At 42.1% G+C, this 20,656-nt stretch overlaps 1 protein-coding gene across 7 annotated transcripts in view; it reads left to right on the top strand.

Annotated features, from left to right (window-relative positions):
- Nucleotides 1-20,656, top strand: part of LOC144679064 (engulfment and cell motility protein 1) — a 272,728-nt gene that overhangs the window by 87,865 nt on the left and 164,207 nt on the right. For all 7 annotated transcript variants that reach the window (XM_078539327.1, XM_078539329.1, XM_078539330.1 and 4 more), the window contains 3 exons: nt 5,254-5,353; nt 9,959-10,110; nt 14,197-14,275. In XM_078539327.1, coding sequence (XP_078395453.1) covers nt 5,254-5,353; nt 9,959-10,110; nt 14,197-14,275 — 331 coding nt within the window. The remainder of the gene's footprint in view (nt 1-5,253; nt 5,354-9,958; nt 10,111-14,196; nt 14,276-20,656) is intronic.

Below are 20,656 nucleotides of genomic sequence, written 5' to 3'. Positions count from 1 at the left end.
AAATCTATCCCTTTTAGCACGTGAAACGAATTGAATTGGCTGAAGACTGGCACCTGTAATGCAGGAAGCCTCAGGAGGAGGCTGATTCTGAACATCCAACCGGAACTCCTGGCTAAAGATTTTTCCATCTCATGGAGTGTGATGGCTTCATGGTAAATGACTGGCGGGGCATTGTGGGACAGTACTGGGAGCCGCTTGGTTGGAGTGGTCTTATAATCCCTGTTACTGTCCTCTTGGTGTCTGCCTGCATGTCTGTGATCTTCACCTGATACTGCAGCCACCACACATTCAGAGCAGTATTCTACAGTAGAATAGGCTGAGGTCACTGTTTTGGTGCGAATTGTTCTGGCTATGATTCCCTTATGATGCTCCAGTGAGTTTTGGGACCAGGATTACCCTGGCTTTTATTTTTTTGGCCAGTGTTGATGAGATGAGACCAATCGGTGGGAGCTCTGTCCAAGGTGAGATGCGGGTATTTTGCGTTGGTGTTATGGATAAGCCACCTTCCACAGAAGGAAGCATTGAGCTCTTTCCCAGCATTGCGCTTTTAAGATGAAAAGGCGGCACAGTTTTCTTATCTCACTTGGGATGGATTATTCCTCTGCATTTGTTTTCAGGGGTAGTTGTTGCATTAAGAGGCAGGCTGCACTGGCATCTGCAATGACATTTGGCAACTCCTGAAAGGGCAGTATGATGGTATCAAGTCAGTGACACAAGTTGCAGAATTTCCTGGTGGAGCATGTGAAATCCAGGTTTACAGTGGTTTTTTGCCATCGCGGTAATCTGCCTTCATCTAGAGAATCCATGAGTGCTGTAGCTGTATCTGGGCCTTGAGTGACATCAAACTCTTTCAGCTCTCTCGCTCTCCTGGGTCTGGAAATGAGTGCCCTACTTGCTTCCTGTTGTTGGCATTGATGTTTGTATTATTAGTGCGATGTCATTGGCATAGATGAATATCTGGATTTTGGTGCAGGCCATATCCACTGTGTAGATTTGAACCTAGGTGAGCACTGACCTCTTTGGCAGGCAATTGCTGAACATTGGGTTCAGCTGGCCTAATGACGAAGACAGATGCAGAACTTAAAGGTTGCTCGCCTGCGCGTTGATAAGCCCTGAGAGTTTTGCGACATTGATAGATCGTTTTAAGCTTGAGCAGCAGGCCTTCATGCCAGGCATTTGTTACATGTTGATGACAAACCTATGAAGCAGCTACAGTGTTCAGCTGTTTCTGGAGTCCTGCCTCAATATTGGTAGTGAGTGCAAGGACCTGGTCAGAGCAGGTTCTTCCTCCTCTGAAGCCCACCTACTTGGGAGGGTGGCTTCTGAAACTGTTTTTATCCAGTTGAAGATGAACTATTTGACCTGCTTGTACACTGTAAACTGAAGAGTGATGGGACTGTAGCATTTAGGATTGTATCCTAGTTTTCCTGGCTTTAGGATTGCAACAACTTCTTAATGGTGCCAGATTTCTGCAATTATCTTTGTCAAAGATATTGGCGGAGAGTCTGACTAGACACATGCCTCAATTTGGGCCCTGATTGTTGAGGAGCTCTGGGTTGATGACATTGAAACTGGTGGCCTTCCTAAATTTGGTGACTGCCAGCAATGCACCCATCTCTTTGAAAGGTTGTGTGTGCAGTGGCTTTTTGCAGAGAGAGTTTAAGCAGCTTATTCCACTGCATTTGTTTTCAGAGGTAGTTGTTGCATTAAGAGGCAGGCTGCACTGGCATCTGCAATGACATTTGGCAGCTCCTGAAAGGGCAGTACGATGGTATCAAGTCAGTGACGCAAGTTGCAGAATTTCCTGGTGGAGCATGAGAAATCCAGGTTCACAGTGGTTTCTTGCCATCGCGGTAATCTGCCTTCAGCTAGAGAATCCATGAGTGCTGTAGCTGTATCTGGGCCTTGAGTGACATCAAACTCTTTCTGCAGTTTCTCGCTCTCCTGGGACCGGCATAACACTTAATCTTTCCTGTAGTGATGCAGGATGCTTCTGGCCGCTGTCATTTAGAGCAGTTGAGCAAAATGATCTTCAGTAATACAGACCTGTGGTATTCTCTAGATTGTGTTCGTGACAGTGCTTGTAAGGTAGATGTGAAGCCTTGCAACAACAATAACAACAGCATATTTTTATAGCGCTTTTAAGGTCCCAAGGTACTTCACAGGAGCATTATAAATAAAATATTACACCGAGTCACATTGGGAGACGTTAGGTCTGACGACTAAAAGCTTGGTGAAAGAGGTAGGATTTAAGGAGTGTCTTAAAGGACAAAAGTGTGGAAGAGAGGTGGAGAGGTTTAGGGATGAAATTTCGGACCCTAAAGCCTAGGCAACTGAAGGCACAGCCACCAATGGTGGAGCGATTAAAATTGGTGAAACTCAGGAGACCAGAATTAGAGAGTTATGAGGCTGGAGGAGATTAGAGATGTAAGACAATGTAGGTCAGTGAGCATAGGGGTGATAGGAGAAGGGGACTTAGGTGAATTAAGACATGGGCAACAGAGTTATGGATGACCTAAAGTTTACGGAGGATAGAATGTGGGAGGCTAGCCAAGAGTGCATTGGGATAGTCGAGTCTAGAGCTAACATCGGCATGAATGAAGTTTTCAGCAGTGGATGAACTGAGATGGGCAAAGTCAGATGGTGTTACAGAGGTGGAAATAGATGGTCTTAGTGATGGCGCAAATATGGGACGGAAGCTCACCTTGGGGTCAGATGTGACACCAAGGTCAAGATCAGATTGGTTTAATCTCAGACTGTTGCCAAGGAGAGGAATGGAGACAATAGCCAGGGAACAGGGTTTGGAGTGGGGACCAAAAACAATGGCCTCAGTCTTCTCAATGTTTTATTGGAGGAAACCTTTGCTGATCTAGTACTGGGTGTTGAATAAGCACTCTGATAATGTAGCAACTGTGAAGGAGTTGAGAGAGATGGTAGTAAGGTAGAACTGCTGTTGCCAGTGTACATGTGAAAACTAACTTATGGAAATTCTGCTTGAGTTTTGGGACTGAGGTGATTGTCATTGCCTTGATGCCTACATGGAAAAGGTATGGGTTGGCGTTGTGACTGGGGGAAGTTCTTAAGGATCTTCCAGGAGCAGTCCCTTTGCTATTACCAGTTATGTAACGGAGATCCAGTGAGCATTCCTTCTACAAGCGGGCAGATAAAAAGATGCCTAGCTATTTGACATTGTAGAAGAGCTGGATATCAGGGGCAGTGCTCAGTATTCAAGGTGTTCGCTGGCTGGGCTACTTTTTGGAAGCCCCACATGTTGAACTCATCAATGTAGATCATTGGGTGATTGACGTTTGGTCGGCCTATGGTTGACCATGTTTCTGGCGGCTTGTAAGCATTCACAACGTTCAGCTTGTTCACTCTGATTGTAATGAAAAATTGTGAGCTGTCTGCTGGTAGGATTTCGCAGCTTTCATAATTGGATTGGCCGGGATGTATGTGACCATACCATAATTTGCGTGATATTGGCACATTGTCATGTGGAATCCATGAATCTGCATTTGGTATGGGTTGGGTTCAGGAAGTTACTTCAAAAAGCAAGAGCATCAATCGTTTGTGTTCTAAATTCCCATGACAAGATCTCACACTTTCTCTAGATAGGCTTTCAATGTTGAGTTGATAAATGTGGAGTGCTGGACCAATTATCTTGGTCGGTTGGTCCTGAAAGGAACCTTTGGCTGACAAATTCGATGCTTTTCAGACTGGGGGGCCACATTCAGGCATTCAGTCAGCTTCTTGATGATATTAGGTGGCAGTTGTTGATGAATTAGCATATACATGGAGACCATGTGCAGGTTGTCAACAACTCCCTGAGCCCTTCTCTAATATGACTGGAAGTCTGACTGCTCTGCTGTCATGTTCATGAAGTTGTTTTTGCACTCGCCCTAAAATAGTGCCTCTCAATTAGATACAGATTTGCTGCTTTCTGTTAGGTTAATAGTGCCACTTTGGGTAACTTTTAGACTACCAACCAACTGAGTATCAGGTTCGTGACCATTATTGCTGGAATAGAATTACAAAGTACAGAAGGAGGCCATTTTTCCCAGTATTGCTGTGCTGGCTCTTTAAAAGAGCTACCCAATTAATCTCACGCCACTGCTCTTTCCCCATTGCCCTGAAAATGATTCCTTTTTGAGTATACATCTAGTGGCATTTTAAAATTTACTATTGAATCTGCTTCTACCATCTTTTCAGTCAGTGCTTTCTAGATCATTACAACTCACAGCAGAAAATGATTCCTCTTCATCTTTTCTGTAGTTCTTTTGCTAACTATCAGTGTCCCCTGGTTACTGACCATTCTGCCAGCAGAAGCAGTTTCTCCTTATCTACCCTATCAAAACCCCTCTGTATTTTGAACGCCTCTTCTAAATCTCTCCTTAACCTTCTCTGCTCGAAGAGGGGCTAAGAATTTTTTGGTTTGTTCACCTGCATCTTCCAACATTGGGTGCTGACTGTCTTTGCCATGAGGAAAGGATCAAAAGCATCAGTGCAGTGCAGCCAAGGGACCATGACTCCGTTTGTCCATTTTGAGTGTAGAATCTGTGTTAACGACATCCAAGTGAACTTAGGGTGATACAGGATAGTCTGCACTCTCTCACAACTATGTGTAGAAGCTATATGTGAAACGGAAGGATAATGTGGAATTCATTACAGAATTGGAGGCAGAGCGAGCCTGGTGCTCAGAATTGCACATCAAACTCCTGAAGGCACGCTTTGTGACTCAGAAAACAACTTTTGTTGCGTGAGCCTGTTAATTATTTTTAAATCTGCAATCGCTACCCTAACAGCCTACTAATAAAGAATTGATTGATTATGTGACCGAGCTGTAATTCCTGATTGATATCACGCCTGCTGACAATAAAGCTGTGTATGTGGATGAAGCTGGTTCATTATCTAATCTGGGAGCTCTGTAATCCAGTGCATGGGAATTGCATGATGGTCCCTTGGCTGCACTGCACTATTTCTACTGATACTTCTTCCTTTCAGATTGTGGCGCTGCTGTTTACAGAGTTTTTGGCATAATTTAATTAGTTCACTTTTTTTGCAGCTACCCTTCTGCTCTTCATGCTTTCTGACAACTATGGTACCCTATACGGCATGTTACGGTACCAGTAGGGCTTTCTTCTGTTTCATACCGTCTCCTAGTTTCTTGCTGTGCCAAAACAGCGTCAATGAAAATTCTCATGTTGCCTAAGTTCAGATAGTTGGAACTGACTTGTGCATCATTTATCCTTTCAGCTTTGGGGACATGTTGTCATTCACCTTGACTGCATTCGTTGAGCTCATGGACCATGGGATTGTCTCCTGGGATACGTTCTCTGTGGCTTTCATCAAAAAGGTACTGAGATGGCTGGTATGAAGTGAGAGCGGAGTGATGGAGGGAAGGGGAGGTTTGGTAAGGCAATGCACCTCTTGTATGGGAAACAAAGGAACAGGAGTAGGTCATTCAGCCCCTCGAACCTGTTCTGCCATTCAGTTAGATCATGGTTGATCTGTGCCTTAACTCCATCCATCTGCTTTGATTCTGTAAAATCGCTAAAAGTTAGTGAACAGGTTCAAAAATGAAGGGCTAATGGACTGGTGGCTTTATGTCAAGATGCCTGGACTACAAAAGAGTGGAGGTTGTTACAAATATATATAGCTCTGGTTAGACCCCATTTAAAGTACTCATTCAGTTCCAGGAGGGTATATTGGTCATGGAAGGGGTACAGCACAGATTTATGCACTTTAGTGTCCCACAAACAGATAATGGCCAAATAATCTTTCAGTTGAGGGATAAATATTGGCTAGAGATTCCCCTGCTCTTTGGCGAAACAGTGCCATGGGATCTTTTATGTCTAACTGAGAAAGCAGATAAGGCCTCAATTTAATACCTTTTTTGAAAGACAGTGGAACATTCTGCAGAACCTCTTCCAGCTGAAGTACTTCTACTTGTCATGGCTCCCACTGCTCTAAATCCCTCGCATTTATACTGAGGTTGGATTCCCTCAGCTTGGCTCAGTTGGTAGACTCTTCCTCTGAGTAGAAGATTGTGGGCTCAAGTTCCACTCCAGAAACTTGAGTGCATAATTTTGGTTGACTTTCGGATATCATGCTGAGCCAAGTCTGTTCCCTTAGGTCAACATTAGAGATCCCATGGCACTGTGGAGAAGAAAAGCAGGGGAACTCTCCCCAGTTTCCTGGCCAACATTTACATCAACCAACATCACAAAAAACAATGTAATCTGGTTATTGTCACAATGCTGTTCGAGGAACCAGAACTTTGTGTGTAAGTTGGCTTCCAATTTTGTTTAACAGCAATCCTTGCAATTGAAAACAGTTCATTGTATTGCCTTTCCTAGTGAAGTAACACTTCTGCTCTCTGCTCTGTGAAAGCCTAAAAAAAACACTCAAAAAATCTTAGTAATTGGAATAATAGCTGCAGTTGAGTTATCACGTAATCATTTGACCAGCATCGGTGAGATGAAAAGGCAAAAACAAAGGGAATGATTTATGAACCTCAACAGAATTTCAAAACTAAAATGCTGTTGTATGTTTGTAGCTAGCTATTTTCTATTTTGGCAAGTATTTTAAGGGATAATTCCACAATCATCAGTGGAGAGTTACGCTCAGAGTGTGGCTGGGGGGAGCATGAGGTGTGAGTGGTGGAAGGGAAAATTGGTGTTACTCTGTTGTAGCTCAACCTCTAATCCGTGTTCCCCCTGAGTGTAGTTGTCCACTGGAATCTCAGAATTAGCCCTTTAGGATATCTCCTCATAAAGGTGAGGCATAACTGATGGTATGGATGAAATGGTAGCAATTTTAAGACCCACATAAATCACTAAAATCTAGTGAACAGGTACAAAAGAATTAAAAAGGGGAATGGAACATTGTATATCCCTGTGATAAAAGACAATGGGGTGGGATTTATGTTACACTTATATAAAGCTCTGGTTGAACCCCTATAATGCATTATTAGGGATGTGGTAAAAGGCCATTTAAATCGTAATATGATTGGATAGATTCAGCTGGATTTATGAAAGGGAAATTGTGTTTAGTAAATCTGTTAGTTTTTTGAGATTGTAATTAGCAGGATAGATGAGGGGGAAACCAGTGGATGTAGTAGCATATTTGGATTTTCAAAAAAATTAAATAAGATGCCACCTAGGAAGTTGGTACTCAAAATTAGGGCTCATGGAATTGGGGTAATATGTTGGCATGGATTTGGAATTGATTAATGGTCAGAAAACAGAATAAAATAAACAGGGCACTATTGGGTGGCAGGTTTTAACTAGTGGTTTTAACCAGGGTTACTGCTTAGGCCTGAACTATTTACAATCTATATCATTGACTTAGATGAGGGGACCAATTGTAAAGCATCCAAGTTCGTTGATAATACAAAGTTAGGTGGGAAAGTAAGCTGTGAAAAGGTCACAAAGAGGCCTCAAAGGGATATAAATAGATTAAGTGAGTGGGAAAGAACATGGCAGATTGAATTTAATGTGAGGAAATGTGATCTTATCCACTTTGGTCGGAAAAATAGGTAGAATATTTTTAAATGCTGAGAGACTGAAAAATGTTGGCATTCAGAGAGACCTTCGTGTTCAGTATGCAAGTTGCAGAAAGTCAACATAAACGTACAGCAACTGATTAGGAAAGCAAATGGTATGATAGCCATAATTAGAAAGGGATTGGAATATAAGAATAAAAAAGTCTTACTGCAATTATATAAAGCTGTGCAGTACTGTGAACTGTTTTGGTCTCCTTACCCAAGAAAAGGAATACTTGCCTTAGAGGGAAAGTAATAAAGGTTCTCTAGACTGATTCTTAGAGTGAGGGGATTGGCCTATGAGGAATAGGCTAAGTGTATATTCCCCAGTGTTCAGACAAATGAGAGGTGATCTCATTGGAACATTGAAATTCTTAAATAGTTTGACAGGGTAGATGCAGGGAGGATGTTTCACCTGCCTGGGGAATCTAGCACTAGGGGTTGCAGTCTCTGCATAAGGCTGAGATGAGGAAACATTTCTTCACTCAGTGTTGTAAATCTTTGGAATTTTCTACCCCAGAGAACTGTGGGTGCTCAATTGTTGAGTATATTCAAAACAAAGGAAAGACTTTTCTTATCCTTTCATGGGATAAAGCCAGCATTTATTGTCCGTAACTAATTGCCCTTGAGAAGGTGGTGTGAGCTGTTGCCTTGAACCACTGCAGTACATGTGGTGTAAATAGACCCACAGCGCTCTTAGGGAGGATGTTCCAGGATTTTGACCCAGTGAGTGAATGAACAGCAATGTCGTTCCAAGTCAGGAAGGTGTGTGACTTGAGGGGAACTTGCAGTTACTGCTGTTCCTATGCATATGCTGTTCTTGTCTTCCTAGGTTGTAGAGGTCACGGGTTTGGAAGGTGCTATCGAAGAAGCCTTGGTGAGTTGCAGCAGTGCGTTTTGTAGATGATCCACACTGCTGCCACTAATGCGTCAGTGGTGGAGGGAGTGAATGTTGAAGGTGGTGGATGGGGTGCCAATCAAATGGGCTGCTTGTCCTGGATGGTGTCAAGCTTCTTGAGTGCTGTAGGAGCTGTGCTCATCCAGGCAAGTGGAGAGTATTCCATCACACTCCTGGCTTGAGCCTTGTAGATGGTGAACAGGCTTGTGGGAGTGAGAAGGTGAGTTACTCGCTGTGGATTTCCCAGCCTCTGATCTGCTCTTGTATTTATATGGCTGATCCAGTTCAATTTCTGGAAAACGGCAACCCCCAGCATGTTGATGACACAGCAAGTTGCCACAATTAGCTATGCGATAATATCCAGATAAACTGTTTTTGAGATGTTGATTGAAGGATAACTACCAGCCAGGACACCAGGGATAACTTTGAAATAGTGCCATGGGATCTTTTACAGCCACCTGAGATAGCAGATTAATGTTTCATCCGAAAGATGGCACCTCCAACAGTGCTGCACTCCCTTAGTACTGCAACAGATTGTCAGCCTTGATTTTTATGCTCAAGTCCTGGAGTGGGATTTAAAACCGGAACCTTGTGACTCAGGAGTAACAGTGGTGCTCACTGAGCCACAGCTAACACCTAAATTAGAGACAGAGATCAATTTAGATTTTTGGATACTAAAGGAATTAATTGATGTGGAGGTAGTGTGGCAAAAGTGGAGCTGCGGTAGAAAATCGAATGGTCTTATTGAATGGTGAAGCAGGCTCTAAGTGCCTAATGGGCTACCCCTGCTCTTTTATGTAATGTTCCTAGGAAGCATTTTGAAACCTAGTAGCAGTCTGGTAGAAATTGGTAACCAATGATGCAGTGGCTGCATACATCGGTGCTCCACACATCATACAACGTGTTACGCTTCACAAGATGCATTTCCTTATATATTTTTTTAATGATGCCTATTATTAACAACTAATATTCTGTTCTCCCCTTTCACCAACTCCCACCAAAGAAAAACTTGCAATGAATAAAATGAAGGAAATAACAGCAGGGTAAATAAGCAGTTGAACACTTTTATCTTGTTCTGTATTGTAGTCTGTAACGCAGCGTGTACTAAAGAAAATAGTGTTAAACTTTTTTCATTACCTTCAGAGTTTAAAATACTGCTTGCTGAGTTACCTTGATGGGCAATTTTTAAAAAAATCTGTAAAAACTCACCAATATCACAGTGAGTCTGACAGAGTCTAAGATTAACTGCCTCGTGAACTAACTAACCACCGCCCCACCAGCCCCCAACTTCCGCCCCTGACACCACCACCACCACCACCACCCCCAACAAAGAGAATTGATTGGCACAGCGTCTGCATATAGTGGTTCAGATGGTACCAGCTTCACAAAAGGTGTAGGTTCAGAGGTAGCAGTTCTGGGAAGGGTGTAAAGTTGTATCCAAGTGTGGGAAGTGATACTTTTGCAGAAACTTTTAGGATAGAATTTAAAACTTACTGTTTATTTTATGTATTTTTCAGATAGCAAGCTATGTGAACAAATCTGCTACGGATGTGTCTGTGTTACAAAGGTCGCTAGCAATCTTGGAGTCTATGGTGTTGAACAGCTATGATCTCTACCAGAAGGTGGCACAAGAGATTACTATTGGCCAACTAATGCCACATCTACAAGGGTAAGTTCTCATAATCCTTTATCTGGAAGAAAGCAAATAAGATGTTGAGTCAGATTAGTATGATGTGCCTTGAGTAAGCATTATAAAAGGGATTTAGAGGCATTAGAGAAGATGCAAAAATGATTCACAAAATGAAACCAGAACTGAGGGATCATAACTATCAGGGAAGCTGAAGAAGCTAGGCTTCATAGAAACATATAAGGCCCTGAGGGGTTTCGATATGGTATATACTGGGAGGATGTTTCCTCTTGTGGGGAAGACTAGAACCAGGGGACACAATTTAAAAAGAAGAGGTCTACTGTTTAAGACGGAGATGAGGAAAAATATTTTCTCTCAAATGGTCGTTAGTATGTGGAATTCACTTCCCCAGAAAGTAGTGGAGGCTAGGTCATTGAATTTATTCAAGGCAGAATTAGACAGAGTTTTGATAGATAAGGGAGTCCAGGGTTATGGGAGCAGACGGCAAAGTGGAGTTGAGACCACAATTATATCAGCCATGATCTTATTGAATGGTGGAGCAGGCCCGAAGGGCTGAATGGCCTACTCCAGTTCCCAAGTCCCATTTTATGTGGGCGGGCCAATTATGTCCCATGCTCTTTGTGTTAAAACTGAGCAGTTTTCATTTAATGAATGAGTTAGAGCGGAGAAGGTTATAAGGGGATTTAGTAGAGGTTCAAAATTCTGATGGCTTTTGAAAGACTAGATAGAGAGAATTATTTCCACTGGCAGGAAGGTTGATGCCCAGAGGACTTCAATTTGAGATAATTGATAAAAAAAAACAAAGACTAAGTTATTATGATTCAGGCCCTGCCTGAAAAGGTGGTTAAACTTGGATTTATACTTGTAAAGGAGAAATGTGCAGGATTATGTGGAAAGAGCAGAGGAACAGGACAAAATGGTTAGTGCTTTCAGAGTTGGCACGGGCATGTTGAGTTGGCCTCCTCCTAAGTTCTATGATTCATACACCAGTTGTGGTTGGCAGGGTGAATGATCGGACTGCTCCCAAGCCTTATGTCAGTGCAACCAACATGCAGCTTACAAGAGGTACATATTTAACTCTTTGTCCAATAAATCATTTGTTCCCCATGGGAAGCTGCTGGCCTTTTTACAGCTGGCCTCCTCAGTGAGGTGTTTTAGCTCTGATGGGGCCTGTTTTTTTATTCGTTCATGGGATGTGGGCATTGCTGGCTAGTCCAGCTGGAATATGAAATTTTAAAAATCTCTTCAAACGAACAAGGGGTAGAAATTGATGGAAACCTGGGATGAAAGGCATTCTTAGTACGGGTTTATGGTATGGCATTTGTTGAAAATATGATTCCTTATTTCTAAGTTACATTTCCTGGTTGAAGGACTGTGATTCTCCTCTGGTTATTCCCTCCCTGTAGAAAGTGGGATGAGTGAAATTGGGAACATGGGGAACTATGGCTAAAAATCTACTTCTCCGTATTTCTGTACAAGAAACTAATATTCCTTGTCTGTATCCAGAGCAAAACAGTATGGTTATCGGTACTATTTAAAATAGAGCTGTTCACTAAAGGTCCCACAGCTGATGCCAGATGAGAAGCTTCCTGTTTGAGTGTTGAGACACAAAAGAGCCAGGAAATATTACAAATTAAAAACCCACCCTGTCTGGATGGGCTTCATCCTTGGTTACTGAGGGAACTAAGTATGGAAATAATGGAACAACTGCCCATTTTCTTTCAATCCTCTTTGGATATGAGAGTGGTGCCAGAGGATGGGTGGGTTTCAAGCGTTAGAACAGAGAATGTGAAAGGAAGATATAATAGAGGTTCAAAATCCTGATGGCTTTTGGTAGATTACATAGGGTGAAATTGTTTCCAAGGCAGGAGGGTTGATAACAGTGGACTCAGATTTCAAAAAATGGAGAGAGGGCAGCTCTGACCTGCCAGCCTAATGTTGGTGGTCTGGGTATTATTTTAGAGATGTTAATTTGGTACAAAATGAATTAGCACTGGGAAAATGAGCACTTGAAACGCCCTAGCATACAGGGCTACGGGCCAAGTGCTGGAAAATGGGATTAGAATAAATAGGTGCTTGATGGCCGGCATGGACACGATGGGCTGAAGGGCCAATTTCTGTGCTGTATAACTATGACTCTATGACTCTGAAAATATGGATTAATGAATGGAAGCCAATATGGATTTGTTAAAGGCAAATCGTGTTTGATTAACTTGAGCTTTTTGATGAAGTAACGCAGCGGACTAATAAGGGTAATGCAATTGGTGTTATGTATATGGACTTTTAAAAGCCATTTGATAAAGGATCACATGGTGGACTTGCTAGCAAAATTGAAGCTCATGGAATTAAAGGGACAGAGGCTGCAAGAGACAGAAAACAAGGGTGTAGTGATGAATATTTTTCAGACTGGACTTGGGTGTACAGGGCAGAGTTTCAAAGTTTGCAGATGACACAACATTTGGAATTGTAGTAAACAATGAAGAGGATAGTAACAAGCTTCAGGAGGGCATACACTGGTGAACTGGGCAGACATAAGCAGATGAACTTTAATGCAGAGATGTGTGAAGTGATATATTTTGGAAGGAAGAATGAGGAGAAGTGCAATATAGACTAAACTGCACAATTTTAAGGGGTGCAGGAACAGAGAGACCTGGGAGCTTTTAAAAGTGCAAAGTTTTAAAACAAGAAGCACATGGTATCCATTGCTTTATAAATAGAGGCACAGGGTACAATGACAAGTAAGTTCCATTGAACCTTTATAAATCACTGGTTAGGCTTCAGCTGGAGTTCTGTGTCCAATGCTGAATATTATATTTCAACAAGGACGTCAAGGCCTTGGAGAGGAAGAAGAGGAGATTTCATAGAATCATTGGTTACAACACCAGAGGAGGTCATTCGGCCTGTCATGTCAATGCCAGCTTCCTGGCAGAGCTACTCACCTAGTCCTATTCCCCTGCTTTTTCCCCAGTAGAAAATTATTACAATGGCATCACAAATCAGGGACTCTAGTTGAGTGGAGAGACTAGAGAAGCTGCGACAGTTCTCCTTAGAATAAAAAAAAGATTTAATAGAGATTCAAATCTCTTGAAACGTTTTGATACAGGATACGAGGAGAAACTATTTCCAGTGGCAGCGGAGTCGATAACCAAATGACATAAATTTATGGTATTGGCTAAAGAACCAGAGTGAAGTTGAAAATTTGTTTTACACAGTGAGTTGTTATTGGGAATGCACTGCCTGAAAGGATGGTGGAGGCAGATGGGATATGATTTACAAAAGGGAATAGGAAACATATTGAAGGAAAAAAAATGCAGGGCTGTGGGAAATGGACAGGGGAGTGGGACTAATTGGGTAGCTTTGTGAAAGAGCTGGCACAAGCACAATGGGCCAAATCTGCTCTATGGTTTGTGATCTTCTAACCAGATAGGATGTTTCATAATTGTTTTCCAAAATTACCTGTACTTAAGTAAGGAAGCACTTCATATCAAGTGCTCCTTAGTATACTTCCCTTCTTAAAATCATAATGAGAGATGGCTGAGTTATAACATTCAGGCAGAACTAAATTATAGTGTGTCAAATTTCAAGCTTTATATTTTTTTGTGTGTTATATGTATATTTTCACATACATTTACAATAATGTGTCCACATATATTACTTAGTACTGCTGGTATTGTCCTTCCACCTTCAATTTATTGGCTATTGCATTGAGACTCCTACTTTAAAGGCAAAAAAGAACTTATAAGGGAGACTTAGATGCTTGAGAGCATTAAATGTTTCCTTAAAGAAGCACTCCCCACTTACAAGTCAAATAAATTGTGTGTTTACTATGACCGCAATGAAGTGCTGTTAGAAATAATATGACACAAGTGATGAGATGGTTGTGTGGGGTAGCACTGATTTATGTAGAAGAAGCAAGCCTGGTGTATTACTTACAATTGTCTCACAGCCAGCAATTTGCTTTTTATTGCAAGTGCATAGATGTAAATCTGATCATTAAAATTTAATTTTGTCGGTAGAATTGATCTTGTTTAAGGTCTTGTTTAAAATGTACAAAAGAAACAGTGTGTTTCCATGTTAACATTTTTGGTGTTATTTTGTTCACAAAAGGTCAGATTCTGACATTCAGATTTACACGATTGCTGTGATAAATGCACTCTTCCTTAAAGCCCCTGACGACAAGAGACAGGTATTTATACAGGCATCCCTTGATCTGATATCCACCAATTTGTCAGTTGCCAAGCTTAGTGCACTTATGATCTATGTCAAACAGAGGTCTGTGTCTGTGTGTCTCTCAGTTTGTGAGTGTATTTCTGTGTCTGTGTGTGTGTGTGCATGTTTGTGTGTCTGTGTTTCCCCACTTCAAAACTGGTCAAGATCCTTTCATTATCAGCTTTTAATTCTGCTTGAAATGTATGGCATGCACTACTTTAATCATCTGCTTTATGTTTTGAAAGTGAGGTCACTGTATACATATATTGTTGGTATTTACCAGAGGATTTCCAGTTGTTTGATCTCCCTTCCTTTGCCTCATCCTTTTTTTTTGCAACTGCTAAAATTGTTGTAAAATCTTGTGTGGCCATTTTACTTGATACCTGGATTTGATTGGTGGTAAACGTTAGGAACTGACATTGATTGATTTTTGTCAGGCAAAGGTATTAAGGATTATGGAACCAAGGCGGGACTTAAGATACAGATCAGCCATGTTCCAGTGATTGGTGGAATAGCTTTGAGGGGCTGAATGGCCTACTGTTCCTATTCACCTGTATCCCACTTGGTCTTAGCAGATATTTGATGACATAGGCACTATTGGTACTACCTGGTTCAGTTTCATGGTGTCTGCCCCACTAAAACAGGGGGGTATGAAGGGATGCATTTGACTTCTTTATACTGCTCATGGAACACCTCATTGAGGGCTCAGTGTTTCACTGTTTTTGAAGCTCTACAATAAATAAATATGCGTAAATAATGACAAAAGAATGCAGTGATGAATCAGCCATCGATGCCATGGTTATTTCTGTTCCTCTTATTGTTACTAGGCTATTAATCCACAGGCCTGGACTAATAATCCAGAGAACTCAAATTCGGATTCTTCAAAGCAGTTTCAGAATCTGAATTCAATTTAAAAACCTGGAAATTAAAAGCTGCTTATCAGTAAGAGTGACCATAAAAGCTGTCAGATTGCCATTTTTAAAAAGGTTCACTAATGACCTTTTGGGAAGGAAACCTGCTATCGTTACCTGATCTGGCCTCTATGTGACTCCAGACCCAAGCCGATATGGTTGACTTACCCGCCACTCAGTTGTATCAAGCTATTTCTAATGGCTTAAGAGGAAGGCCCACCACCACTTTTCTCAGGGTAACTGGAGGTGGGCAAGAAATGCTGGCCTTCCCATTGATGCCCACACCCCAAGAATGAATATAAATAAAAAATCAGGGACCTGCAGCTGATGAGCAATCATGCTTGTACCTATCTATGAATATTTTCATCAAAACTTGCCGAGCTTCCCGACTGAAGCTGGCTCTAAGCTGCTGCTGTTGGGCTATTTTTCACTTATGTTCCATGCTGCACAGCTGGGCTCATTGATTTTTTGTAGGCAGCTTCGGAAGCACAGTGTATATTTTTTCATCACTGCCCACAAATTTGTGTTCCAGTCACTTCTTGGGAACGTTTTGTTCGTTGACCTGTTTAAAGTTTGGAGAAACAAGCTTTTTAACCTTGCTTTGCAAGAACTGAGGAATGCCGATGCTTTTAATAACTGAAACAACAGCCTCCACAAAAAGAAGCACAACATTAAAACTCCTACTGCGCTTTCCCCATCCGGGCAAATGGGATGGGTTGCCTCTATCTTGGTTTGATGCTTAAAAATGCATCGGAATTAAACCGGGATGTGACCGAGTCAATCGTCCTGCTTTTAATCAGTAACTTGCCGCCTTAAGCTGATTTTTTAATGATCTAAACCTGTTTATTGAAAAGTTGTCGCTAGCTCTTACGTGGGAGCAAGAAGAAAGAAAGGGGATAAAATTTAAATAAAAATAGAAGTAAGGTAAATAAAAGATAAATCAGGTGGGGGAAAGAAAGTTGACTAAAAATTAGGACAGGAGGAGATTATTATGAGAGGGATTGAACATAAAAGTAAGGATGTTATGCTTCAGTTATACAAGGCTAAGTGAGACTGCACCTCGAATACTGTGTGCAGTTTTGGCCTCCTTATTTAAGGAAGGATGTAAATGCATTGGAGGCGGTTCAGAGGAGGTTTACTAGATTGACACCTGGAATGAGTGTTTCCTCTTGTGGGTGAGTCCTGAACTAGGGGCCACTGTTTTAAAATTAGGGGCTGCCCTTTTAGGACAGAGATGAGGAGAATTTTTTTCTCTCAGAGGGTTGTGCGATTTTGGAACTCTCTGCCCCAGAAGGTGGTAGAAGTGAGGTTATTGAGTATTTTTAAGGCAGATGTAAATAGATTCTTAGATAAAAGCAAAAGCGGATGCTGGAAATCTGAACAAAAACAAAAATACCTGGAAAAACTCAGCAGGTCTGACAGCATCTGCAGAGAGGAATACAGTTGACGTTTCGAGTCCGTATGACTCTTCATCAGAACTGAGGAAATAGAGAAATGAGGTGAAATATAAGCTGGTAGGGGGGGTGGGACAGGTAGAGCTAGATAGAGGGCCAGTGATAGGTGGAGATTGCCAAAGATGTCATAGACAAAAGGACAAAGGGGTGTTAACGGTGGTGATGTTACCTAAGGAATGTGCTAATGGGGACATAAGGGTAGCAGGACAAGCTAGTGGCAGATGGCCCTAGTGGGGGTGGGGTGGCGGGGGGAAGGGATCGAAATGGGCTAAAAGGTGGAGATAAAACAATAGATCTAAATAAATTTTAAAATAGGTGGGAAAAGAAAAATATATTTTTTTAAAATTATGAATTATTGGAAAAAGGGGGATCAGAAAGGGGCTGGGGATGGAGGAGAGAGTTCATGATCTGAAATTGTTGAACTCAATATTAAGTCCGGAAGGCTGTAAAGTGCCTAGTCGGAAGATGAGGTGCTGTTCCTCCAGTTTGCATTGAGCTTCACTGGAGCATTGCAGCAGGCCAAGGATGGATATGTGGGCATGAGAGCAGGGTGGTGTGTTGGAATGGCAAGCGACAGGGAGGTCTGGGACATGCTTGCGGACAGACCGAAGGTGTTCTGCAAAGCGGTCACCCAGTCTACATTTGGTCTCTCCAATGTAGAGGAGGCCGCATCAGGAGCAGTGAATGCAGTAGACTAAATTGAGGGAAGTGCAAGTGAAATGCTGCTTCACTTGAAAGGAGTGTTTAGACCCTTGGACGGTGAGGAGTGGGGGAAGTAAAGGGGCAAAGTTAGGCAAGAGAGTCAAAGGTTATCTGGGTTAGATGGCAATGTGGAAATTGCAGCACAAGATGATCAGCCATGATCTTATTGAATGGTGGTGCAGGCTCGAAGGGCCGAATAGTCTGCTCCTGTTCCTATTCCTTGGCCTGAATTTTTCCCTCGTCGAGTGGGCGGGGACGTTTGGGGAGCTCGGAGCTGCCTCAGGGAGATTGAAGCGCCTTTAAAAAAAATTAAAGACATAAAAAATTTAATGAAACATGTCCCCTCATGTGACTGTGTCACATGAGATGGGACATGTTTTTAATGTCAGAAGAAAGTTTTAATTTAATTTGTATTAGCTTTAGGAAACCTCACCCCGCTCGTGGATGAGGTTCCCTAAAAAATGTAAAGGCCGCTTGGCTTTTTCTCCTGCCCGCCAACCGTTAGGTTGGACGGGCAGCGTAAATTTGAAGTTAATTAGTTCGTTAATGGCCTTAATAGGCCTTTCAATTATCGGCGGGCGCGCAGTCGACTCTGGCAGCGCCCGCTGAATGGAATATCGCAAGAGAGCGCGATGACATCAGGGCACACGCCTGATGTCATCGCGCATCATATTACACTTGAGCCTGTTGGGCGAATGTAAAATTCTGGCCCTTATGTTCTTAGAATGGGCAACATGAAAGACTAGTTGAAGCGAGGAATGAAAGAGCCAGCAGTATTGAGACATTTTGATAAATAGGGAGAAACTGTTTTCACTGGCAGGAGGATGCAAATTTAAGATAATTGGCAAAATAACCAGAAGCGAGATGAGAATTTATTTTATGCAGCAAGTTATGAACACTTCCTGAAAGATTGGTGGAAGCAGATTCAGTAGTAACATTCGAAGTGGAATTGGATGAATATTTGCAGGGCTAGTTAGAAAGAATGGGAAATGGGACTAATTGCCTATCCCTTACAGAAAGTTGGCACAGGCACTGTAGGCCAAATGACTCCCTGTGCTGTATGATGCTATGAATTAAAACATTTTGGTGTTCTTAATTCAGCCTTTAAGTGCTTCTTTTGGAACTTTAAGCAGAATAATTTATGATAAGACAAGGAACTTCTGGTTTTTGATAATTAGCTTTTATTACTCTAATAGTGTTTGTTGCACCATCGAGTTGCCAGGAACTGAAAGCTTACAAAACTGGTTGACTCTGGGGAGATGACCATTTCCTGGTCCTCTGCTGGCAGCTTTTAAGCTAGGTTCATGAATCAGTTTTGACTAACCTTTAGAGGACTGAGCTATCATCTAAGTTGATCGGGGGGGGGAGTGAGAAGATTGTTTTTTTTTTAAATTCATTTTTTGTACTGCATTTTGAATTTAGTGATCAAGAGATAGTCAGAGGTAAACAATGCAGCTATCTAGTCCTGTATTTTTGATGTTTGTTCCATAAGCATATTGGATTGAACAGGATTGGGTGAGAATGACTATTTGGGTGAGAGCTTCAGTGGGGGGTTTAAAGATAGCTATATATTGTTGCTGCTCATCTGAGGTGATTGAGGTCGATACACATATTAATGAAGAACAAATGGAATTGATTTTTGTTGTGAGCCTAGCTGAGCTGTCATAATACAGGGTTAAATGAACTTGATTTTACAGCTGGTTGCTGATTTTCTTTTAATATTAAAAACTATGAAATATGTTCCAGACTTGGGTTAATTAATTACACAGTTGACAAGTGAAATATGATTAGTGTTTTTTTTTTGCATGAGGGTGTTTCTCAGCTTGTCATTAACCTGTTAATGTGCAAGTTGGTGCATTATTTAGCAGTATTCATGCAACACTAGCCAAGGTCTTTTCCCTTGTCCTGCCTTTACTAACCAGATTTATGAACCTTCAATTTACTTAAAAGCCTTACATATGGAACTTTACTCAGTGCCCTTGGGAAATCTAACGGAATATAATCTTTATCAACTAAGTGAGTTAATACCTCCAAATATTCCCGTAGACATGACCTAATGTTTCCTAAATCCACATATGACTACTTTTTAACACACCATATTTGATTGATAAACTTGTGACAGTCGCCTCAGAACATTTCCACACACTCTTTTTCTTTTAATTTTGTTTGTTTCCATGTTGAAATTTTTCCTTGAATATAGCCAAGGCTCAAAAGCTGACATTTGCTGGCTGTGGAAGTCCCATTCAAAATAATTTAGGACAGGCTGAATCCAGTTCCAAATGTCGCACATCACAGGTGCAGAAACTGTCCAAAATTCAGCATGACTTGCTATCAATTTGGTAATCCTTCTTGGTTCATAAAGATGGACTAGTGGAATGGGCAGATTGGTGGCAGACTGTACTTTTCCTGGGCATAGGGCACTGATAAAGAGACAACTCATGCAACACTCTAAGGCACCTATCAGTGGAGGCACGATTATCAGTGTACCAGGGCACTTGGGTCATATCACCTTTGGTCTGCTATAGGCAAAATTCAACGTGTGGGCCCATTTTAGGCTGTTGGCTGCAGCTACACCTACATCTTCCCACCTGGCTGCAGTGTGAGATAACATAGATGGTATAGGACAGATTCTTTGGGGGATGGGGAGGGCATTTGCTAGAAGGGGCTTAGGGAGGGCCTTTCACTCATTTCTATTTGGAAACTAATAACACCATCTTGAACAAGATGATGAGCATTTAAAAAAATGCTTCAGTCAGATGGCTCTACCTCACGGAGGCTGAGCGTCAACTCGCAGACACTTCCTCCTACCTCTTCCTGGACCATGACCCCACCACTGAACATCAAGCCATTGTTTCCAGGACTGTCACTGACCTCATCTCCTCTGGAGATCTTCCTCCCACAGCTTCCAACCTGATAGTCGCCCAACCTCGGACGGCCCGCTTCTACCTCCTACCCAAAATCCACAAACAGAACTGTCCCGGCAGACCGATCATGTCAGCCTGTTCCTGCCCCACGGAACCCATTTCTCGTTATCTTGACTCCCTTCTCTCTCCCCTTGTCCAGTCCCTTCCCACCTACATCCGTGATTCCTCTGACACCTTACGTCACATCAACAATTTCCAGTTCCCTGGCCCCAACCGCTTCCTCTTCACCATGGACGTCCAATCCCTCTACACCTCCATCCCCCACCAGGATGGTCTGAGGTCCCTTAGCTTCTTCCTTGAAAAGAGGCCCGAACAATCCCCATCCACCACTACTCTCCTCCGTCTGGCTGAACTTGTTCTCACACTG

The sequence above is a fragment of the Cetorhinus maximus genome, chromosome 3 (genome assembly GCF_964194155.1).
Source record: "Cetorhinus maximus chromosome 3, sCetMax3.hap1.1, whole genome shotgun sequence".
NCBI classification, from domain to species: Eukaryota; Metazoa; Chordata; class Chondrichthyes; order Lamniformes; family Cetorhinidae; genus Cetorhinus; species Cetorhinus maximus.
This window is presented reverse-complemented; position numbering and strand designations above follow the sequence as displayed.